General features: G+C 47.0%; 2 protein-coding genes across 4 annotated transcripts; both read left to right on the top strand.

The window, feature by feature from the left end:
• The first annotated feature begins 66 nt into the window (after nucleotides 1-66).
• On the top strand, nucleotides 67-4,775 carry LOC130526584 (uncharacterized). 2 transcript variants are annotated; one of them, XM_057034388.1, is made up of 10 exons: nucleotides 67-441; nucleotides 1,702-1,784; nucleotides 1,870-2,115; nucleotides 2,356-2,382; nucleotides 2,472-2,531; nucleotides 2,951-2,974; nucleotides 3,062-3,121; nucleotides 3,870-4,009; nucleotides 4,085-4,133; nucleotides 4,215-4,775. In XM_057034388.1, the coding sequence occupies exons 2-10, from the start codon at nucleotides 1,778-1,780 to the stop codon at nucleotides 4,283-4,285; spliced, it is 684 nt and encodes a 227-aa protein (XP_056890368.1). In that variant the 5' UTR covers nucleotides 67-441; nucleotides 1,702-1,777; the 3' UTR covers nucleotides 4,286-4,775. The 2 variants fall into 2 exon arrangements, with proteins under 2 accessions (XP_056890368.1, XP_056890367.1); XM_057034387.1 differs by lacking the exon at nucleotides 67-441 and having other exon boundaries at nucleotides 1,430-1,784; nucleotides 3,870-3,998.
• Nucleotides 4,776-4,866: 91 nt separating this feature from the next.
• pip5k1bb (phosphatidylinositol-4-phosphate 5-kinase, type I, beta b) lies at nucleotides 4,867-24,051 on the top strand. Of its 2 annotated transcripts, none has more exons than XM_057034386.1 (15): nucleotides 4,867-5,050; nucleotides 11,217-11,321; nucleotides 11,404-11,469; nucleotides 11,917-12,047; nucleotides 14,065-14,182; nucleotides 15,390-15,542; nucleotides 15,652-15,951; nucleotides 18,549-18,751; nucleotides 19,099-19,182; nucleotides 19,454-19,502; nucleotides 19,574-19,658; nucleotides 20,670-20,828; nucleotides 21,312-21,435; nucleotides 22,822-22,945; nucleotides 23,032-24,051. In XM_057034386.1, exons 3-15 carry the CDS (start codon nucleotides 11,404-11,406, stop codon nucleotides 23,032-23,034), a joined length of 1,599 nt encoding a protein of 532 aa, XP_056890366.1. In that variant the 5' UTR covers nucleotides 4,867-5,050; nucleotides 11,217-11,321; the 3' UTR covers nucleotides 23,035-24,051. The 2 variants fall into 2 exon arrangements, with proteins under 2 accessions (XP_056890366.1, XP_056890365.1); XM_057034385.1 differs by having other exon boundaries at nucleotides 21,309-21,435.
• Nucleotides 24,052-24,130: the final 79 nt, after the last annotated feature.

Raw genomic sequence — 24,130 nt, 5'->3', positions numbered from 1 at the left:
CTTTTTGAGCCTCGCCGATGCCACGCCCATTATTTCCGCCGCGTTATTTGTAAAGAGAGGAACCGGCGTCGACTTCTTGACTTCTTTCTGCGCATTAGTCACGGTAGGTGCTCTGCTATTAACATTATGGACTACTCATATTAAAATAATCAAAACTTGCTCCCCATAGCTGATCAAATTTCTATCAGTTCGGTCAGCCCGAAGGCATCTGGGAAACGGCGTGAAAACTTTGTTTAGTTAGTCACGGATTTTCGCGGGGCTGCAGCGGCGAACACGCACATGCTCAACCGGACTACGCGCGTCCCTAAGATAAACTAATGCAAAGTTGTTTTTAAAAAACAATAACAAAGCCTAAAGCCTAAACCCGTAACCAACCCGTAACTAACAACCCACAGGGACCGGTAATTCCATTCATTCCAGAGCTTTCTCTCGTCTTCGGAGGTCAGTCATTAAATAAGCTGTTACTTATTTACAGTGATCCCTCGTTTATCGCGGGAGTTGCGTTCCAAATAACACGCGAAAAGTGAAATCCGTGAAGTAGTCAGCTTTAATTTTTTTAATTATTTTACAATGCAATACTGAACTATAGAATGAAATCAAAAATCAAAACCTGTTGCCACCTTCGATTATATTTGAGAACTGCAATGAACGACTCGCAAAAAAAACGCGATATAGCGAGGGATCACTGTATACATTTTAATCTTCGACCCCCACACAGAGAACTGTTACAGTATGTATGCACTTAAGGAAACACGAGGAATTAAATGAGGAGTTGCTTCCAAAATGAAGGACCGTGATTAATAACGCGTAACTTATAGTTTATGACGCAGATCGCAAACAACCATTTTGAGATTTTGCAACTGGATCTTTGGCTAATAATGCCTGAAGCTGCACATGTATTTGCCATGTAAATCACAGTAGTTGCTATTATCGCGGTTGATAGAGGTAAGTCGGGTCTTGGGTATTTTGGTGCACAATTTGGCGCTTTGATGGATGGATGGATGTAGGAGGAAGTGGGGAATTCCCAACATCTCTCTCTACCCAGCCGGCCATCAGCAGGAGGGTGTCCTTACATGAACCTGGTCCTGCTCAAGGTTTCTTCCTGTTAAAGGGGGGTTTTCCTTGCCACTGTTGCTTGTCTGGGGTTAAACCCTGGGATTCTGGAAAGCGCCTAGAAACAATCTTGATTGTAAAAGACGCTATATAAATAAAGATTGATTTGTGGTCATCTTCTTCCTCATGGGCAGAACACGTCTTGAATTCAAAAACAGTATAAATAGGCACAATAGCAATAAATGGAATATATGTTAGTATTATTTTAGGCCACATATATAGTTTGAATAGTTTTATAGTTTGGTGTGGAAAGTGATTACATAAGGGGGGGGTATAAGGGATGGAGAAGTTTCCATCTACAAAGTGGAAGTTTTTTGTGGTGTGTAATGCAAAGTTTATTAGCTGTAACAATATTTATCTACATTGTTATTGTTACTCCCTCGCTTTTTGTCTATTTATATTTTGCTATCTATTTATTATTGTATCCTTTTCCCCTGTTACTTTATATGTGCTTTATATAACAGTAATGCAAGCCTTAATTAAAGATGCTGGTCATTTTGTAGTTATGAAGAATAAATAACAATTACAATGATTCTATTTGCGAATGGGTTTCGTGACTAATTGGAAACAATTTAATGTCTTTGATAGGAAACCCGAATTACCTCCACTTTATAAAATAACAGTGGGAAGCAGAGACGTCGTTTTCAGGGTCCTGGTGCCAAACATGAGCGGTAGGTGTTTGAAATTGACCAATATTCATCTGTTTCTGATAAATGACAGCATTTAATGTCACTTGTGTTAATGTCATTTGATCAGACAATCTTTCAGATAAAAGCCTGAGGACTTTTTACTGCCGTGACCTAGGATGCGCCAATGGGCTCAGCGCTGTATTTTGTGGAGAGGACAGCCTGCTCGAAGTCAACCAAACCATTGGACATTGCAGCGGACCTCCAGAATTAAATCAAATCTGCCAGCAAGACTCTCGTGTCTATGCTACAACCACTGAAAATAACTGTGATTTTGAGGGAGTGAATCCGTACTTGCCGACCTCCGAGTGCACAGGTATTTCATGGTTTTTATTTAGCTTTTTCGAGCACACTTGCAGCTGAATTTCAAACTTGTGTTGACAGGAGTTTGTGTAGATTCTGAAAGAAACTGGGTAATTTGAGATTATTTGGTCAAGTCTCTCACGGCGAGGACATTTCTCCAAAATTGATTTGCTCTCTCCCCAATTTTTTTTTTAATCTTTCGCTTAAACAACCCAACATCTAATAATGAATATCTTGTTCTGTTCTAATTCAGACCTGGATCCCTGTAACTGGAGTGATGGTGAGTTTTAATCTGCCTGCACAGAGAGACAAGGACTGTTTATTTGTTTTAACTAGACCATTGATGAGAAACGTTGCTATCTCCTCTAGTTACTACTTTGCCATCACCGCTTTATAACAATAATGGAACAGATATTGGAGCTGGAGGAAGTAAGTTCTGCAAATTCAACACTTTGTCTCCTTGTGTCTAATTGTTTTTAATGCATAAGGGCTGTTTTTGCACACATCGGTGTGCATTTCATTTAAGTACAGTTGCAGCTCAGTCATATTTGTTCTGGTGCTGGGGCAACATTTACATCACATATTAACATTTATCATTTGGGCTGTTGTTGAACTCTTTAGTTTCCTCCTGGATCTCAAGGGTCCACCAGAAAGTTGCTTTTCATCAGCTGCGTTTTGTTCACCCTGCAAAAACACTGGACTTTTTTTAAAAAATCTTACGTGAATATTTTATTCCCTATTTGCTCAGTTGTAGAAAAAGTTTTTGGTGTCGGTTTGTCATTTTCCTTTCATCTTTCACTGAAACAGCACAGCATCTATTAATGAATATCTTGTTTTTCATCATTCAGATTACACTTTAGGTGTCACCAATGGTGAGTATTTATCTGCCGGAGCAGAGACACCAGGACTGTATTTGTTTTAACCTGAAAATTGATCAGAAATATTGCTGTCTCCTCTAGGTACTCTATCACCTGGAGAACCTCCCCCTGGTAACACTCAGGCAGTATATTGGGCCATAGGTGAGTCGTGCACATTGTCTCTTTATGATGTTTCATATTTTGTCCAATACTTTTATCATTTAGTTTTTCATCCTGTGCGTCACCAAACCAATTGAAAATAGCTGTTAAGCTCGAGGGGACTGGCGGTCAAGTGTGGCGGAACCCCAAAGAAGCTAGACAGACACGGGAATTAAAAGTAAACTCAGACGGTTTTATGAAGCAAAAAACAGGAGGGAAGAAACTAAATGAGGAGAGAGGCCGAGACAAACTATAGGTGCGTGATGCGGCAGACGAACCAAGTCCGAGATCCAGGGGCGAGAGTCCGTGGGGGAGTCCAAGTGTCCAGAGGCCAGGAGAAATCCGTCCGAGGAAGAGGAAGAGGTCAGAGGAAGAGGGGCTAGGAAGGTTGCAGAGGAGCCAGGGGAGTCGCTGGAAGACGCAGGGAGATGCAGGGAGTCGCTGGGGAGCCTGGAGAGATGCTGGTCGACGGGAAGTGTTGCCAAAAACATCAGTAAGATCAAGCACTGGCCTGAGTGCATAGGGGCCTTTTATGGGTGCAGAGTCGTTTGGGCGGATTGGGTGCAGCTGAAGGAAGGGCCAGGTGGTGGTGGTTGAGCTGATTGCCCAGGAGGAGGTGGGGCCAGAGTAGGAGTCACAACAATAGCTTTTCATTATAATTGGTATTTGGTTTGTACTGCAATAAATCCTATTGCATTTATCGCGGATCCAAACATTAGTTTATGAACTCTTGTGTGAATATTTTTTCCAGGTGGAATCGTCGTCGTCGTCGCCGTCGTCGTCCTGATATATTTCTTCATTTACCGGCCTTTAAAGAAAATATGTGAAAACAACAACTGGATAAATGGGAGAAAACGAAACAAAACCAACAGGATTCCAAGTAATCATGATGTATTGTTCCTATTCACAATTTATTTGGATGCTGTATTATTTTAATTTAATGCTGATCTATTTAATTGTTTTTAGTGGTACGAAGAAAACAAGTTGGCAATGGCAACAATGGAACCATTTCTGAGTTAGTGAATCAATAGTCCTTAATTGTGTGACAACATAGACATAAATATGCTAATTCTGAGATATCTTTGTGTTCTTCCAGGCCTGAAGGTGACCTTGAAGCTGAGTTTATCCCCCCTGCACCCTCAAGTGGAGCTTGACACAATAGTTTGACATTTCCTTTAGTTTAGTACTGGAAGTCCACATAATTTATCCATTAATAAGTCGTTTGAACCTAACATGTTTCAATTGCTTTATAGATTAATTGTAACGCTATATGACACAGTAAGAGACACAATAGAGCATAAGCTAGATGGAAATACTAAACATTCCGATAATGGCATTAAAGTCTTATTGCTTTTGAGGATCACAGGATGGACTCTGCATAGGTTGCCAGTTCATTGTATTTTTAAATATTTAAGCATTTGTTACATTGGAAGTGCTCTGGCACCATCCCCTACTACCAGAACACCTGTCATTTTTTGTCTGCACTGGGTCTTGAACCCAGAACCTGCCACTTAAGCCATGTTAAAATTTTAATATAAAAACATGGAAATATTTATTTTTTAACTTATTTTGTAAAAGGGACCCTGGACCATTTGTACTGGAACCCAGCAAAGCATTGATTGTACTGTATTTCGATAATAAATTGCTGCACCCCCCCCTTTTGCTCTGAAGATGGCGTCATTTCGTCGTGCGTGCAGGTTGTGGCCCGCTGAATGGAATAATTGTGCATGTGAAGAGGCAGGGCTGCTCAGTGCAGGAGGGACATCTCAGTCGTTCGCAGCCTTTGGAAGAAACCAAGTGTCATTTTTGTTTTGTCAAGCAACCCGATGCTGAGAGGGAGCCTCGACTTCCAGAGGAAATCTATTATTTCCTGCGAGGGAAGCCACTGAGCCTGAAGAAAAGCCACAGTTCCACATCAGAAGAAGACGTCTGGTAATGTTTGTCTCGTGTGTTTTTATTTTAAATCAGTCTCAAAAACGGATGGGGTCCGAGTGTTTGGACGTCTGCCTTCCCGGAGGTCGCTGCGTCAGGTGTCGCGGCAGGTGCGAAAACTTGCAACGATGCAGGATTTTAGCGTCTATCGTGATTCCAACGTAACCCGAGCCAATATATGAAGTGAATAATAGTGAGACAGCATAAATGCGGGGGGGGGGGTTCTTGGGACTGACACTGTTCCTCTTTGCGGCTGTCAACGTCGGCTCCAGCCTTTGCTGCATCATCATTTACCATTCGCTCCGTTTACACTAAACACCAAGTTTGCGGGGTTCTCCGCAGCAGCTCTCGCAGAGGTGAAATTAAATTTGGGATTGCAACCCGGCGTGTTCATTGGTAACCCACACAAGCGTGTTGGAGGGGATTAGACCCATACCCGACACCGGAACGGTGAAAATTAATGGAGAGCTTTCCTTGTCAGCAGCTCTGTTAACACCTAACCTGCCCAGTTTAACCTTTGCAGGCACCTGCTGGATCTACAGCTCAGTCCCAGCAGCACAACCCCGATATGCTGGGAGAAAGACAGCTGCTTCCCAAAGTTGCCCTTTATGCGGGGAAAATATCTCTGTTGGTTTAACAATGAAGGGGTTTGATGTGACAAAGGCTCATTTGAACATTCAGGTCGGTTGTTTTCTGTCAGACTGAAATGTGTAGAGTGTGAACAGCTGATTTGTGTCTGTATTCATTATCTGCAGCTCAATAATCTGGCCACAGACATGGTTTGAATATCGCACAGTTTGGGGTTTTTGTGTTATAATGCTTGGTTATTCAACACGTCACAGATGCTGGAATATTACTAATCTTGGATTGTTATCTGAGGCTGAATAAAGACTGACAGCGGTAACCCAATGCTGACTCATTTCAAGGTTATTGAGTTTTCAGGAGAGTTGTTGAGAGCTGTTGGGCAAGAGAAGTTTTTTTTTCTTTCCTATGAACCAACTTCTTGTTTCCTCATTTGACTGGGAGGCAGCGTGTTTGGCCTAGATCGGGCAGGTTGATCAGCCTTGCACAGAGGATGTTTGAAAGGGAAAGCAGCTCACGCAAATGTCCCGCCGTCCCCGTGTGACTAACACCTGAGGCCCAGTGTTGGGCCGCTGCCCTTGCACTCATATGTGGCCTGTCAGGGCAGCGTTATGTGTATTATGTAACATTTTCCACCTGAGTAGCAGCAGGGCTGCCGTATCACACCACAGCCAAAACCGTGTCGCCACAAATGATACGCTGAGCTCCTTCGCTCTCGCCCCCAGAAAGCAGCGAACAAACTGTGATCAAAACTGTAATAATGGCTGTCGGTGTTGCTAAAGAGACATCTGGTTAAGCCGATGTTATGGGTGATTTATATACTGTGGGGAGGTTGCGCAACAGCTTCAGGGGTTATTTAGTGGAGTCTTGTGATTTGGGGGTCAAAGGGCACAGCGATGCACCACGCTCTTGATGTGCCATCGACTGCTTATTAAGGAATGTAAACTAGCTCTCAGCACGTGCTCCCTCGGTCATGGTCGCCGAGGTGTGGTCATGTGGCAGCTCTGGATGTGCGTGACGAACTTCTGAGGCCGTTCTGGACCATCTCATGTTTGTGCAGTCAGACGAGCTCCCAAACTCTCGGTTGTTAGGTTCTAATGTGCCACGTTATGGCTGCAGTACATGGAAACCACACAAGAAGGGTTATTTGTCCAAGAGCTCTTCATCTTAATCAGACCATGGACTTCCTGAATTCCTGATTTACGGCCATAAATCTGCTTTCTCTTGCGGTTTTAGAGGAGCAAATAAAGGCTGACTGTAACTACTTGACACTTATTCTCCTTTTTTCGTTCACATGTTGGGCGTACCGTTTTTGAGGTGATATTATATTGAGGGTCATTTCTGATAGACGTTTTAGATAGAGGTTTATTAAAAGAAAACACTTCAAATGCTTAAAAATGATCCTCAGTAGAGTAGACCAAATGAATACAGAAACTTTGGTCTGTGCAGTTCTACACCCTCCACTTCTCTTTTCAGCTGAGTCTATCTAAGCAAAGCATGGCTCTCTCTCTCTCTCTCTCCTCTCTCTCTCTCTCTCTCTGTTATCGGGTTTATTGTCCTCATTCATTGCTCGGGCTGCACTCATGTCAGCACATACCTCGCAGCAGGCCTGCTGATCGTACTGGGAAGACAGACCCATGTGATTTTTGTAAATATGGGTGCCATGGTTGATGTTCACAAGACTTCTACGAAAATAAAACCTCGTTACAGCTGGTTTTTTTTCCCATATTTGGAAGCAAAGAAGACACTTTTCATTAAAATCTGCTCAGCTTTACCTGATCGATGAGAGAGGGACGTGTTTAGCTCAGAGGAGGCTGGGGAAATGCCACTAATGGTGTCGCTAGTTTACACAATCAGAGATATCATTTTTAATCGCTTATCTCTGCACATTTCATCAAAAGGGCCCTTTAAAATCGATAGAAACTGCAAGAAAGTCGCAGGTTTCTCCTGTGATTCAGCACAAAGGAGTCAATAAACCTTCACAGTCACTTAAATACATTCCAGAGGGTCCGTTAAATTTCCAACTAAATGCAGAGCTTACGCTTCCCATCATTATCATTGTGACCGTAATGAGGTCATAAAGTCTTCCTTCTCCCCAGCTAGTGCCAGACGGGCTCTGTGAAAGTACTTGTCTCACAGTTTGCTTTTCCTTTTACACTGTTTTCTCGGGCGGAGAGAAGCAGGCGGCTCGATTGGCCGGCATCCCGGCAGGAATTCGGGATATTCGGAGGTTGTTCCGCCTGTTGATAGTGGCGTTGTTGTTGTTGTTTTGGCTGCGCTCAACCGCCGCGCTCTCTGCCTGCATTTTCAGCGCTGGCGTTGACAATGCTTGACGGGGGCCCACTCAGGGGTCCATATAGGCTGCTGGAGCGGGTGAGTGGGAGAAGGACAGGATAACATGAAAGGTCAGGACGCGAGACAAAGATGGCTGAGTGATCGTAACTGGGAGTAAACAGCAGAAGTCTGCTGACGTGAAATGTCCTGGTCTTTATCTCCCCCACCGTGTGATCACTAAATCCCCTTCACCAGCGTGACTGCGACTGTTAAAAACCGTGCACACTCGGACGCGGACGGCCCATAAACCTGACAGCCACACTGGTGGCGAGGAAGGCCACATGACCTTTGGACACGGCGGGGCTAAGCGAAACCACCCTGGCTCCACTGGGATGGGCGAGTCATCTCATTTTTTTCATGAGCTCATGTTTTTCTTTGGTGGTGGCATCGCACGCTTGTGCACACGACACTGGCTCACATATAATAAATCGGCTGTAATGAGCCCTCACGGCGGTGTAGCGTCGAACCAACAAGCCCCTCTCTCTCTCTGCGGTCCTGCTGGTCTTCATAAACTCGTCCCTCCCTGCTCCATTGTGCCCAGCCCCCCCACCCCACCCCTCACCCACCCGTCTCAGCCTGAGTTGAATCATGTGACTGTGCAGAGAGAAGTTGACCTCCTCCTCGCTGCTTCTCATGCTGAGGGAAACATGCTGGACTTCTGTCCCATCTGGAACTAGTGGATCCGGCACTTGCATTCGGATCATGACAGAGTCCTGCTGAGTTGGGAGGTTCCGTGCTTTGGTGGCACACTCTTCATCATTCACACCACGAGTAAAAACAAGAAATCCAATCAAGGCTGCGGTCGCGCTGTTGTACAGATTCTTTGCAATTTACACTTGTTTTTGGTGTTTAAGGTTCTTGACGCACACAATCCTTGAAGATGAAATAAACCAGAACGTTTAGACGAGTCCAAACTGAAGCCATCCGGCTGTTTTCCCACATTATTTGCTGAAGTTTGGAAAAGCTGTGTATTTAAGATGTGTGGCTATGTTGACCGGGCTCGTGTTAAAACGTGCACTGTAAGCTCTGTTTGCTTTTGTTTTTGCATTATTAGTTTAGCTACCATGTTTGAATTAGGCGGCACCATAGCAACACCCCTGAACGCAGCACGGCTGCTTGTTTTTCCTGTCTTCGAGATTGATGAGCAGGTAGCTGACAGTTCAGATTCAGTAGGTCTGCGTTTTACCCCCGTCTGCTCCGTATCAGCAACATAGCTTCCGTACCAGGACTGTTTGGCTACGGACTGTTTGGCTACGCACCGGTCATTTGACTTCCGGGGGAGCCGGGGTGGAGTACCGGAGCCATGTGAGCGATATCCCAGAAGAGCCTGAAGTGTATTAGAATTTGAGATCAGTGTACTTTACTCAGTCTGTCTCTCCTCTGTGTGTCATCGCGGTGATGCTACAGACACACAGAATATCGCTAAAGTGGTTTTTCATGTTTAATCTTGAATGAACTCAAATCTTGAACGATGCTGTTGTCCTTATATTTCTATACTACACATTTCCTCTTTATTTACATGTGGTAGTCATCCAGAAAACATCCACTCTCTGCTCTAGGCATTGATTTGACATGGGTGCATTTTCTATTTGCAGCCACAGAAGGTGTCTTGTTACTTACGCGTTACATTGTATGTTCACTGCGTTTTTACCCCCCCGGTGATACACTTTCAGTCGGTGGTATTTGCAAAGGGAGTGTTTGACAGCGGTGAGACGCTGAGGAAGATTCATCAATTTTCGTCCACGCGTTTGCTCTTTTATTGAGAGAGGAACAACAGATCGGCTGTTGTTCTCAGCCGGGAGGCCTCACGTGGATCGTTCTGGAAACAGTCTGTTTGAGAGGCTGTGAGCTCAAGAGGTCCAAACACTTCACTTTTAATGCTGACACATTCGCCAGAGGAGGATAAAAGAGGAAGGTCCTTTACAGCTCCTCAAGTTTACAGCAAGACATCATACAGGTTCAATAGGTCGCATGCTTCACACCTCTTGGTGAGGATAAATCTCCCCGTTTGTTGTAATGACTGGAGGGTTGAACACCACAGGTTGAGCCTTTTCCTGCGTTTGCCACTGGCAACACATTTGAATGTAATGCAAATGTTGCTTCCTCAGAGGGAACTAGGCTGAATCATATGTAAAAGTGGTGGGGAAGGCGTGACTGTACGGGAGTAGCCAGTGAAGAACGTCAGTCCACCTATAATGCACATGTGTTGTGCTCTTTGTTGATAGCAACAGAGGGGCTGAGGCGTCGATAAGGTGCCTGTTGGCAGATAGGAGTGTCTCCTGCATTCTTTTATTATCTGAACACGTCTGTGGGCCTTTTTTGTGTGCATACTTCATTCTAAAGACTATTTTTAAACGTGGCTGTAACATATTTAGTTCTTTTTTGGCAGAGAATTATAGCATACACTGATATGACTAAGAGACCTGACAATAACATTGTAGCTGGGTGGCTTTGGAGGCTTCTGCTGCGCATGAATCATGCGTATTGTCAGGTTGGATGACAGTAATTGGTTAGGGATGTGATTGCTGGTTTCACAGCGAAGGACTGGAGGTGAGTGCACTGCAAGCTGTTCAGAGAAGTCGTACAGTAGGGAGGGTTCTTAGAGCTGCAGGTGCATTTATATGCAGGAGGAGTGGCGACTGCAGGCATGTCAGAGGGTCCAATTTTCTCGAGTAGGCCCCTCCTGTTCTCTCCGCATCCCACAATTACAGAGCGCACATTCAAGCAGAAGTGAGGAATTGTCTGGGATCGGTGCAGTAACACTGGGCAGCACGCGAGGAAACCAGACAGGCTGTTTTTGTGGACTCCGCAGTGAGCAGCAGGTCAGTTTCGGCCCCCCCGCTGTGCCTCCTCCATACTTGAGGTGACATTTGTCCAACACACACGAGAGAAAGAGGAGGAACGTGACTGTAAATATTTAAGTGCGGCGCGCGTTCTTCTAGCCGTGGCCGCGCTGCTCGTCTAAACAAGGCCGTCGACGAGAGTTGGGTTGCGTTTTAGTCCCGAGCGACTGTCAGAGGTGCAGCTCAGCAGCGAGAGTTTAGAGAGAGAATGAATTGCCTCTCATAGCGGCCTCAGATTAGCAGCAGAATGATGTCATCGGCCTTCACCCTAACCCACTTCATCAAGGAGTCTTTGCTGGTGGGCACGTTCCCCTCCGTCCTCAGTCTGTCACAGCCCAGACGTGGCGTCGTTTCAGCAGCAGCCTTTCTTGTTTTTAAAAGTGTGCGATCACTCTGCTCTTACGCAGAAGATTCCCCGAGAGATCCAGATCTCCCCGACGCTCGCTCGCGCCGACAATCAAGAGATGTCACCCTGATTGCCATCTGTCTGGTGCAGCGTTACCCTAAGCAAGGTAAGGTCTCTGCTCAAACGCCCGCTGCCCTGTGGCTATTACCAGCTACTCACCGCGTCGTGTTGTGTGTCGTCTGTTGCAGATGTCGACCACAGCAGACGGGGTGGGGGCTCCGTGGAGCACGAGCAGAGAAAAAACATACAAAAAGGTAAAAAAAGTCCACAAGGTCTTTACTTTTACGTCACATGAGTCCTTACAGACGCCCTTCTGCAGCACATCATGTCGTGGCTTTGGACAAGGATCAGTCACACTTTTTTTTTTTCTAAACTCCAGACGTCACTGTTACGGGATTTCTTAACCTGCCGCCATTAAAATGTTTTCCACGGCGGCTGTTCAGGTTAAGACGGAACACTTGTCAATGGTGCGTTTGTGCTGCTCTCCCTCACAGCAAGTGCGAGTGTATTTATGGCGTTTTTTTCATGTTCAGAATTCACAAAACTGCTGTCCAAAGGTCACGGTTGTGAGACGTAAATGGACTCATTCTCCCATTTTTCTGCTGAACTCAGTGGCGTCTGATTATAATGGAGACAGCAGTGACAGTATTCTGTAACAGCCCGACTAATGTGACGCTTTCTCTCCCCATTTTCTAATCTAGACCACGTCATCGGCCTTGAAGGGTGCCATTCAGCTCGGTATTGGCTACACAGTGGGCAACCTCACCTCCAAGCCCGACAGAGATGTGCTTATGCAAGACTTCTACGTGGTGGAGAGCGTCTTTCTGCCCAGGTCAGTGTTCTACAGTACCGGCGCACTCAGACGTGCATTTGTGAGTTCAGACTAAACGCCGCCTGAGAGAAATTGACGGTGTTGAGTGTAACCACAGACGCGGTCTTTGCCAGTTTGTCCACTTAAATGTGACACGTAGGGGTGTGGAAAAAACAAAAACAAATTTCTGGAAAACCGGAACTTCCAGTCAAAACTTTGCTGCTGGGTAGAAATTACAACGTCGTCATCTATCAACAAAGCGAGTTTTGTCATGATGCGGGCATAAAACCATTCCGGATAATCCTGCCACAGAAGTGTGAAATCAGCTCACAGGGCGCCACTTCCTGCCGCCTGTCTGGCACGTCATCTCAGCCTGTCTTCACCTCCAACAAACATGATAATCCACAGCAGAGGCCGGGATTCTGCAGAGCAATATTCGCAGAAACATCAATATACAGCAGAGAATGTTTACAGTGTAATCTGGACAACAGTGCTAATTTGATTCCTGGCTGAGAACGCAGTCATGTGACCAGGAATTGGAGCCTTACTGGAAAAACCTGAGATTCGCCAGCAGGATATGCAAACTCGGCGCTGCTTATGCAAACGTGCTCTCCTTACACACCTGTAAAGTAAAATCCACGTCCAACATGACGTGTCTGGTGGCCGCAGAGCGACAAGTGTTGTTCTGATTTGCTTGGATCAGCGTGGAAGCTGCGTTCCTCCTGCCGTGTACGTGAACTGAGAGGGCAGGAAACGGCGCTTGAGGCCGAGCAGCAGAACAAAACCAAGACAAAACAGGGAGGACGGAGACAGATATCATGCCTTATCCTCTTCTTCTCTTCCTCTCAGTTACAGCGATTCTCTGTTCTCTGTTAGCAGACAAACGCGGGCTTCTGTCTTTGTAGCCGCTGTCAGAGGATCCGACAGAGTGATGGAGACGACTATTTAATGCTTCGTCCCTCCTTTTCTCTCCTCTCTTCCTCTTTTCTCTTTTTTTTCTGCTGCTCTCTGTGGGTTTTTCCCGCTGCTGTTTGTCCTCTGTCCTCGGTTTTAAAAGACTGGAAATTTTACATATAACTTCGACTCCCACACGCAATTTCTTTTGTTTGTTGGTAGTCAACACACACACGCGCGCGCACACGCACACACACATGGCCGATTAGTTTGAAAGAAGCATTTCCAGGTGCTATTTCTGGCTTCATGCCTTCTTGTAAAGTGTGCATTATCATCGCGGCCTGTCAGACAGTGGGGATAGATCGCTGTTGTTGATTTCCGTCTGTTGTTGTCACCGTGTGAGTGTTACACAGCAGCGCCAGACTCTTGTCTGTATCCTATTACAAGCACACAACAACGCATTAGCCTAGAAACCACCCGAGGACCTCGAAAAGGCCCCGAGTTATCAGGAATTAAACCACTTTTCAAGGTGCCCTGGAAACAAAACCCTTTATTAACCCAGTTGTTGTAGTTTCAGGGTCAGAGTGTTTCGCCGAGCGTTTATTTAATGAAAGTGTCCACGGTTGACTTGTCCACAGGAACAAATGTGCTCGCAAATGTGTAATAGTGTTCCGCCGCAGGCAGAGAGAAAACAGGCTTGTCCCGCGTGAGAAGGTCTCGTCTGACAGTTAAGCTAAAAAAACAATGAAATTATCAGGTTTTCTTCCATTTCGGCCTCGTTTTTGTTCTGCGTATGTGGGCATTGTTTAGGTCCAGTAATCAGAGCTGCCAGCAGTCTCCAGGCAAAGAACTGTATACAGGCCGGTCTGTCACCACCGTCCTGGTGAACTGTAGAGAGCTGCTCCACCCTTTACTGGTTGAGGTAGATTGCGGGGCCGCCACTGACAGTCAGTAATGTAGATATCAGGAAACAATGCTCACGTAAGGCTTCACCGCCCCCCCCCCACCCCCACCGCTGCTGCTCCTGCCATTGTTTTCTTGGAGGAGTGTCTCTGACTCTGACTTTGAATTGAAAGCTGGCTAAATCTTTGGTTTCTGTTTGAATGTATCTGATATTGATTGGAATGTTTCTCGCACATCCCAGCGAGGGAAGCAACCTGACCCCGGCACACCACTACCCCGACTTCCGCTTCAAGACCTACGCTCCCCTGGCTTTCCGCTACTTCAGAGATCTGTTTGGCATTAAACCAGATGATTACCTGGTAAGACTCAATTTTACCAATAAACATGTAGACAGTGCTCTGCTCTTATGAGAAAAAAAGTCCATCCTTCAAGGACGGGAAGGATTTTCAAATAAAATTAAGATGTTGTTTCGAACCAGATGTTATGTGAAGACTTTTTCTGATGAAAGCAGCCACGCTGGCTCGTCAGCAAGCTGCAGTTCAGTTGGCAACAACTTAGACTATTGATTGACTTTTTACTTCCTTTAGTGATAAAGTGATTTTTATTAAATACAACATGCAGCGTTGTTCCAGCTAAATCTCCCGGATGGTTGTGACCCACCCTATGACCGATCAAAAAAAGGTTATGGGGAACCTACTGAGCAGGAAATGAAATAGAGACGCGGGCGACAGCTGCTTATTGGAACTTTCAAAGCCATTAACAAAGAAACTGAAGCCAGATCACGGATCAGGAAACTTATTAAAAAACTGGCAGTGATAAATGTCAGCGGCTGCGTTCGGTTAGTGTTTAAAAGCCTCTAAGAGGTGCGTGTTTGCTAGACAAAGACTTCAGTGTGAAAGCTCTTCCGTAGTTTCACTCATGGCTCCTAATACTGTCCGTCTATCCTTGCTCAACAGTGTATACGATATAACTTAAAGCCTTTACAGGTTTTGCGATAATGTTTGTGAATGTTTATTATGACAGGACGTTATAATTAACATGTTCGAAAGAGACGCGATTTGAATATTAATCAAAGCAATCGGCATCAAGTCGGATTCTCCTTCCTTGGAGCTGGCGTGAACCTTTGAGACGGGCCTGAAAATTAAAGTTCTCACTTCCGGGTTGTGGTTTCCTCACTTTCCTGTTTTGGTTTGCACCCACAGTGCATCTATTCATAGAGCCTCAGTAGCCTTCAGACAACCTGGGGCGCAGCAGCGTCACACACCCTTGGAGGATGTGAGGAGAAGCGGTCTGCAGCTCGCAGAGGTGTTGTACCTCACTGGAACTCCTCTGTTCCAATGGGAGTGGCTCTGTGTACCCAGGTTATAAACCGGCCATTATAATAGCGTGTTGATCCTGTTACAGCATATAAAAGTTTAATGGAAGGCCCATAAAACCAGTAGAGCTGTGCTCCAACGACCACTGAAACCAATCTGATTGATGTGGCGTATTTAGATTTTTATTTCTTTCCTAAGCTCATGCGTATTTCTGCAGTGTTTGATGCTGAACCTGCTTCTCATTACTCAGTACTCTTTGGTAAATGAGCCCCTGATCGAGCTGACCAACCCGGGGGCCAGCGGATCTCTTTTCTACCTGACCAGCGATGACGAATTCATCATCAAAACCGTCCAGCACAAGGAGGCCAAGTTTCTCCAGAGGTTACTGCCTGGCTACTACATGGTGAGAGGAGCAGCACAGAACTCAGTTATTCAGAACTGAATCCTCCCTGCCGCCGTATGAGTTATTCCTTTATGGTCCCAGTAAATCAGCAATGTCTTTGACCTCACAGAACCTGAACCAAAACCCACGCACGCTGCTGCCCAAGTTCTACGGCCTGTACTGCATCCAGTCCGGAGGCATCAACATCCGACTGGTGGTGATGAACAACGTGCTGCCGCGCTGCGTCAAAATGCACCACAAATATGACCTGAAGGGATCCACCTACAAGAGAAGGGCTTCCAGGAAGGAGAGGGAGAAGGCTTGTCCCACGTTCAAAGACCTGGACTTCCAGGACATGCACGAAGAAGGGCTTTACTTCGACACGGAGACTTACAACAACCTGATGAAGACCCTCCAGAGAGACTGTCGGGTATGTTTTATTGGTGTTCCCCAGGCCGTTCGCGGAGAACGTCCCTTCGTTCTCTACTCAAACGTTCTGACCCGTGGGCAGACAGGGACGTCAGGTCACGCCACATCAGGGTGGGATTGCTTTTAATCAGAGTAAAGAGACACCGAGTCGGCTGAAATTCTGAGGCCCAACAGTGTTTTGTGTTGTAGTTTCGTTCCTCTGACTTTATCAGGATCGAGTATCTGGTGCAGCTCTCTGTCAGTTTAACAGGATCTTCTTTACCACTGTTTGTAGTTGATTTTAGGACTGCTTGATCACCAGATGATATTTTGATATTGTTTACTCTCTGTTTTATATGACTGTTGTTTTTGTGGAGCCTTCCAGACCCTGGTTTAACCCCATGTTTACCAGTTATTGAACATCTGTTGTGTGGGGCCCAGTCACTCAGCCTCCGTCTGCCAGGAAATTCAAATATTACTGAATGAATGAGACAAGGTCCTGCTGAACCAGACCTGGGAACCCTAAATGCAACTATCCTGATGACTATGACCAGTTCCAGGTTAAATTCAACTGGGTTTACTAGGTATTAAATGGAAGAGTTACTGGTACTGAAGAGTGTGATGCTGTATTAGGTTGGGATTTTAATTAATAGAGGGTTTGGCTCTCTTCTATCTTCTTTTGAAAGACACCATTTTACCGTAGATTATCACTCATTAACTGGCACTGTTTTTATTTTCCATCCTGGGTTGGGAAATATGCGATTTACAGCATCTGTGTTGGGAAAAGTGGTGCGCAATTCCAGGAAGGGTGCTCGCTGAAGGAGAGCAGCTGTCTTTCGGGCCCACATTTCTGTCTTACTCGCAGACTTTTTGGCTCTGACCTCACCAAGTGCTCCCTTTAGGCCGTCATAGTCGTCTAAAGGCTGATCTCCTCTATTGTGTCCCGTGTTTCCTCAAGCGGACAGCAGAAAGACATCCTCCCCTTCTGCTGTGTCAATGTTTGCTTAACCTGGCGATCGCCTCCCATTTACGACTGCGCCAAAACGCGTCCGAGTCACGCCTTTCCAACCTGGCCTGTGCGTGTTCATACCTCTGCGTGCCACATACTGCATGTGTAAATGTCGAATCCAGCGTTTTTGATGCGGCGGGTGGAGCCGGACGTGTTTGTGCGGCAGCTGTTAGATCCTCTCTGCCGCGGTTTGTTATTGTCACGGCTTCCTGCGCTCCCCTCCTGATCGGGAAGCAAAATGCCCTCTAAGCAGAATCGCTCTCCATTTCCATGAGTAAGCAGCTGACCCCGTCGCCCCCTGAGAGGCTGCAGCCCAAAACACACGGGATGGGGGGGGGGGGGGGGGTCAGCAGAAGCCAAGTCAAAGCACGAAAGGGGGCATAGGAGGCAAAGAGGAAGCCAAATGTAATAAGGTCTCTAACGCAAACAGACTTTTGGTGTTTTTCCAACCTCGGAGGGTCACGATGTCTTTTTCTACAGGGATATTGGGGGTGGGAAAAGGGTGGGGGGGAATGGGATGAAACAAAGTCAGTTGCATATTTCCACTTATTCCTTACTCCACAGCCCCCTGATACTCTCCAAAAGCCAAAACAACACGCAACATTAATAATTCATGTCGAACCGCGTGGCGAGTGTGAGGCAGAAGGGAGAGTGTGTGTGTGTGTGTGTGTGTGTGTGTGTGTGTGTGTGTGTGTGTGTGTGTGTGTGTGTGTGTATGCACGTGTCCTGCGTCGTCGACGAGCGTGTTTTCTCCTGATTTACATCAGTGATCGTCACGTTCCTGCTGCTAATGGTGTTTATCCTTCAGACGGGAAGGTTGTTTCAGCTGAGGAAGGTCTTCATATCTGATTCAGGCTTTCCGCTGCACTCTCAAATATTTCACAAGAGCAGATAGAGGAGGATTTTGATATTACTCTCTGCTTTGGGGGGGTGGGGGGGTTAAAGAGACAGAAATGGCCCTCCGTAGGCTGCTGGCCGTAGCTCTGGGGATGCTAATCACTGATATAGAAATGTCCCGGACAGAAGCTCCTCTGATTCTGTTTGTCTCCCTCAGTCTATTTTGTGGTCGAGCGTTCCAACGCAATTGTACGCGAGTCTGTCTTTACACACCAGCCGCGTTTGTTACGGTAAACTGCTGCTTCCGTCTGTTTGCTGCCACCTTGTCAACATTTACTCAGGTCTGGAGCTCAGCTCAGGTCACCAGATCTGCCTGGCTTCCCTGGCGCTGTCCCTCATCCCAGATGAGGAGCGAGCTGTTTTTACTGGAGACAAGGAATCGCGGTCTCTGGGAACCTGGGTGGAAGGCTCCCTCAGACGGGTCAAAGTGTAACACTTGGCTCACTGTGGAGAAACACCGTGTTTATTTAGCTCCAAGCTGCTTTAAACAGACATTTCCTTCTGCGAGCTCGCAGGCTTTGAGGCCTCGAGGCCAGTTTTGATGATGAAAGTGGTTTGGGAGGGAAAAAGGTGTTTTTCAAAACATTTCATCACGATGTTATATTTACCGTGCGGGAGCTGAAGGGGGAGCGGGCCAGAGAAATTGCGAAATATCCTGTCCTCACAATCTGGTGTTTGTTCACACTGTTTTGGCTCCTTCTAACATGTTTTAGGTGCTGGAGAGCTTTAAGATCATGGACTACAGCCTCCTGCTGGGCGTTCACGTCCTGGACCAGAGCCACCGAGAGCGGGGAGAGCCCGCTCAGGCTGGGGGGGACAGCAAGAGACCCGTGGGCCAGAGGGTGCTCTACTCCACCGCCATGGAGTCCATCCAGGGAGACGGGAAGGCCGCCGAAGCCCTCACCACAGACGACACGTGAGTGAGCTCAGCAGGGGGGAAACGCAGGTTACGCGCACGTATTTGGGCAGACGTGCTCCGCTGCGGCCGGTCTCGCAATCGCCACCTCTTCTCTCCCGGACGCCGTTATACAACTGCTCAGACAGCACACAGAACGCTCACAGTGTACACAGTCAGGCTCCCATATAACCATGGCGACGCAAACACAAACACGGCGTCTGTCCGGCGTATTTACAGCGCCGCGCTCGAATGGAAATAACCGCCGGTGTTTCTTTTGCAAACATCTGCGCGGCGGCGTCAGTCGTTTCAAACACGGCAGAAGACCAGCGGCCATGTTCTTTCTCTTTGCTTCTCTTCCGCTCCAGGATGGGTGGCATCCCTGCCAGAACATACAGGGAAGACAAACTGCTCATCTACCTCGGCATCATAGACATCCTCCAGTCCTATAGGTAAGAAACGCCACCATTCTTCGCACCTTTTTTCACCTTTTTGTCTAATTGATGTGGTGTAAAGAGCTCAGAACTCATGACAGCAAGCTTCTTAATGTGTAATCTATATTACAAAGGGATTATTTCGTAACAAGTCGGCACATGTCTTATAAAAAGACTTTAACATATGAGCATCGATGCGTTTCCTCCTTGAGGTGAACTTGCAGTGTGTGTTTGATCCAGCACAAACGGAAATCCTTGACAAAGCAGCTTCCTGCTCGTGTTCCCACAGGTTCATGAAAAAGTTGGAGCACTCCTGGAAGGCCTTGGTGTACGACGGCGTAAGTTCAATCCCCCGACTCTTTGCCGCACTCTGAACGCGTCTGAGCGTGCACTAACTGCCTGTCCGCAGGACTCCGTCTCGGTGCACCGGCCGGGGTTTTACGCCAGCCGCTTCCTCAAGTTTATGAGCACGAGGGTCTTCAGGAAGAATCAGTGTAAGTCAAAACTGTCGTTCGCTGTCACTTCAGGAAGTCGACACAATAAAGAAACGCAGCAATAGGAAGCGGGAAATCCTGACTTGACGTGTGACTGTTTCACATTCAATCATCGTTAGATGCTTTACGTGTCAAACGTGAGATGGAACAATACGTGTGTCCTGGTACTACACCAAAATACTCATTCTAATAGCAAAGTCAGGACATTTTTGCAACCGTTTTGCCCCACAGCTTCAAAGGTTGCAGCTAGGTTTGGGGGTTAGGCTTATGACTGCTGCAGTTAGGGGGTGAGTTGGGATGTTAGAGTTAAGGTAGGGAGCTGGCGTATGTATTAAGTCCTCACAAAGCTAGAAGTACTGGGATTACTTTTACAGGATCTGTCTTTACTGGTGCGTGAATTTCATAGGGATTTAATAGACTGAGGACAAATATATCTAACTCTGATATTCAATAGATTAAAGATTAATTATACTTCTATAATTCATCTCTAGGGTGAGGTGGGACCTTTGAACTGGCTCAAACTTTGGTTTGACTGTAGCATTACGTAAGGCCTTACTTGTGGGTCCACGACTGGCGTGTAGAGGCTGGGTCGGACGCGGAGGTCACGCTCATTCTGAGTAATCGCCCTATTTGGAAATACACAGTTACAAACCAGGAAGGGGGAATTAAAGCCCCTGCCAATCCTGGAGGGGAGTTTAATTCAGATTCCCGCTTCAGAACTTTGCATTTATATCAAATCTGGTAAGGATGTTGCATAACCATGGAGACCCCCCCCCCCCCTCCCTCGTAGTCCCGTCACAAGATGACAGCAAGGGATTTAATTTTAGGCCCTGCTCGGGATGTCTTCGGGGAGCCCATTGTGCATTTTACTGTTTAATGGCCTTCCTAATATTAGAGCTTCATTCTGCACGTGAACATTGTTTCAGTTAAGATGGTGATCTCGTCGAAGCCCCCCCCCCCCCCCCCGCTTGTCTTTACTTCTCTTTGTTTTCTTTTTTCTTTTTTGCACAGCGATTCGATTTTCCCCTTCAAAGAGGACCCGCACTTCCATCCCGGCTCTGAAGTCGTCCTCACAGGAGATCCTTTCATCGCTGGCAGATGAGAGGAGCAGGGAGGACAGGAAAGGCAGGCTGGGGGGGGCCTACAGTCTGGCCAGTCTGGATGGAAGAGGTACACAAAAGCATGGCCATAAGAGCCATGAGATCACTGAGATTTAGGTCCTCCTCGTGGGTCCTGAGCAGCCACATGATTTGCTCCTAAACTCGTGCCCCCCCTCGCCCTAATATCTGCCCTCTCATGAATCCAAAACAGCTGGAACATTGTTATTAGCTTTTCCCAGAAAGCAAAGAGAGAGGCAGCGGAGGGGGGGCGTCCCCTTATTCGAGCCCGTGTTTGAGGAATGTGAGGTTTGACACAAAGTCCCGCCGTCAGACAGCTGCGTTTGACCTTTGCATCCGGCACAATGACGCCTTCGCCAGTGCTGCGTGGAAGGAATCGAGGTGTGGGCGTGAAGCCGACGCCCCTTTCTCTCTGAAGCTGCGGCCCCGTCTTTTCCCCAGTTGATGTCACATAATTGGCGCTTTCCTCTAAAATCAAGGGAATTTCTGATTTTCCAGACTGGCTAATCTTTCATTGTTTACTTCTCCTCAGCAGTGTTTGGATCGTACCTGCGCCCCGACCTGGTCCCCGCACACCCGGGTTACTACGACGGCTCCTCCACAGGAACCATATCCAACTCTTCTGTCTTCGTCAACGTGGACAACCAGACGGAGGACAGGTACGACCTTTGACGCTTCCCTCCGCTCCGTTGGCTCCGCTCCCGCCTTTTAACCCGGCGTTCCACGTCGACTCGGTAGTGGGGGCAAAGATCGAGCGTTTGAAAAAAAATAGGACACAGAGTCAAGGTGCAGCCATAAAGGCGAGAGGGAAAAGTGCGGGGCCACGTGCACGCGCGAGCGTCAGCGTCACCTGTGCTTGAACAGTGCTGACGTATGTCTTCATGCCAGCAGCAGGGTGACTCATTCGCTTTGTCTACAGAAAGACAATTCTACACATACAGCTCAAGGATGTTTGACAGGGAGGGAAAAAACCACCCTGCAGGAACATTGGAAGAGTTCCTGACATCATTTATGCTGCAGATCTGGCCGTTGAGCTCTGTAATCCGATAAAAACGACCCCTAGTTTTCTTCCCTTTCTTGGAAAGAGCCCTCTGTTTTATTCCCGTTTATCACAAGATCACAAATTTACTAATGACGACGGATGTTTTCCGCAGGATAGCCACCTTTATCTCGGGATTCCACATTCGTTAAGCAATTATCCCGGAGAAAAGACATGTTCGGGATGGCAGCATCATAAATCTCCTGGATACAAATCAAATCACACGTGATCAAATCATACGTGCTTCAGCTCCACTGGGCGAACGGGGGGCTCGTGGGAAGTGGACCTAGAAAGTCGTTTTGCAGAGCGCTACCAGCTTCAGAGCTGTTTGTCCACTGTCTTTCACACACATCCCATCTGTCACCGCTCCGTCTGTGCAGCAGTGTCAGGTTCAGGCTCCACTGCGGGCCTGGTCTCGCCTCTTCAGCTCACCTGCTGCCACGCTGACATTGTTCTGTCAGCTGTCAACATGAATATTTAAACAGCAACACATTTGCTTCACTCACAGAAGAGGGCAGGTGGAGCTCTGGCTACCTTCACCACAACATTTATCTACGTGCGTGTTTCACAAAATGTCACCTGACAGTTTTAGATGGCCCGTGCATGGTCTTCATCGCCCCCTTGTGGTCGGGGTTTGGTACTGCATATGTAATTAACATCCTGAAGCTAAAATGTTCCACGACTAGTTTCTAGTTTCATTCTTTTCCCTCTTTCATATAACGTAAGAGTGATTTCCACATTTTGATAAAAGAGTCTGTTGGGGAATTTATGTTTTAATGTGTTTGGGGTACGTCTGTCTCATCGAGACATCTTTCATTTCCTGTGATGCGTTTCTGACAGGGCTTTTTTAAAACCTCTGAGGGGGAGCCCTCCTCTGGCCTGTGGTATTTCTCCCAGTCTCAATCATGTTCAGGCTTTACATTTTCCAGCTGTGGTTTGCACAGCTGCACGACAGGACGTTAAAGAGCGCCTGCAAGCTCATTCGAATCACGTTTCTGCGCTTCAGGGACGACGTGGCGTCCAACTCCACGTTCACCCTGGAGGACAGCGCTATCTGTCTGACATCGGAGCAGAGCACCGTGGACGCGGACATCGATCGCGACGACGGCTCCGTTCTCGACGTCTACTTGGTGAGACTTTTCTCCCTTCCTCTATTCAACTTGAAAGACGCGTCCAATGAACGTCTTTTTGTCTCTGTCTCTCTTCGGCGCTGCAGTGAAGCGCAACTTCACCACCTCCGTTTCCTCCTTCCAACACAAGACAATCGCTCCATCGGATGGGCCAAACGGGCTTTTGAATTCCGCTCCCAGTGCTGCTAGATCCATTTTGCCACTTCTGTTGCCAACATCTAAAAAGACTGAATTATTCTGCCAGTGGAAAAACGACACCAAGGGGCCCTGGAGGAACTGAGGGGTCCTGGGAGGTGAAGAACGGGGGCCTTCAGAGCATGCCACAAAGTGTGCCATCAAGTTTTATACATGTACAGTGTTTCCGTGGCCAACGTAAACATATTTCCTATCTATATATGTAAGAGAGGAAAGGGTGAATACATTTCACTGTTCTCTCCTCATGAAGACATTTAAGATTTCAAAGCGTGCACCTGCAGCAGACGTTTACGGTGGATGTGAAGGCGTCTTCATCACGAGAGGACCAAAAGGGTTCTGAAGTTCTGCAGGCCCGACACGGCGCGGCCGTTTCAGCAGAACCAGGCTGCTGCGTCTGCGACAGGAACCGTGAGCAAACACGGCGACGGGATCTGGACTGAAGCACAGAGCCGCTGCTCCCACCCCGGAGAGAAGAAAAAGGCACTTTGGATACAGGTTGTGATTACTGTAAGAACTGTTCACTGAGGGCGTCGCTGGGGGGGCGGCCCGCCTGGAATAAGCACATTAGGATCGGTGAATCTCGCACTTTCCTCCTCCTCTAGAAACCCTCCGTAAGTCACTGAGTGGAGCTGATAGACGTGTGAGGTTTGCACCATGATTGAGTTGCTTTTACTCAGGAGATCATAGACGGTCCACGTGACGCTACAACACACACACACACACACACACACTCAATAAAGCTGTCTGATACCTCTGCATCAACTATATTCAGATACGACCACGATCGCGTCACTTGAAATCATAATTTATTCTGTAAATCCAAACATTTTACCTTTTGCTGAAAGATATTAATGAATGTAAAGACAATGCATATTTATATAGAGTCCTATAAATAAACTGCTTTAATGCAACGGCTGGTGTGGTTCATCTTTAAACTACGGATCCCAACACTTCAGGAACTTTATCCATTCATATGGGATTTAATTTGGG

This window comes from Takifugu flavidus, chromosome 5 (genome assembly GCF_003711565.1).
Source record: "Takifugu flavidus isolate HTHZ2018 chromosome 5, ASM371156v2, whole genome shotgun sequence".
NCBI classification, from domain to species: Eukaryota; Metazoa; Chordata; class Actinopteri; order Tetraodontiformes; family Tetraodontidae; genus Takifugu; species Takifugu flavidus.
This window is presented reverse-complemented; position numbering and strand designations above follow the sequence as displayed.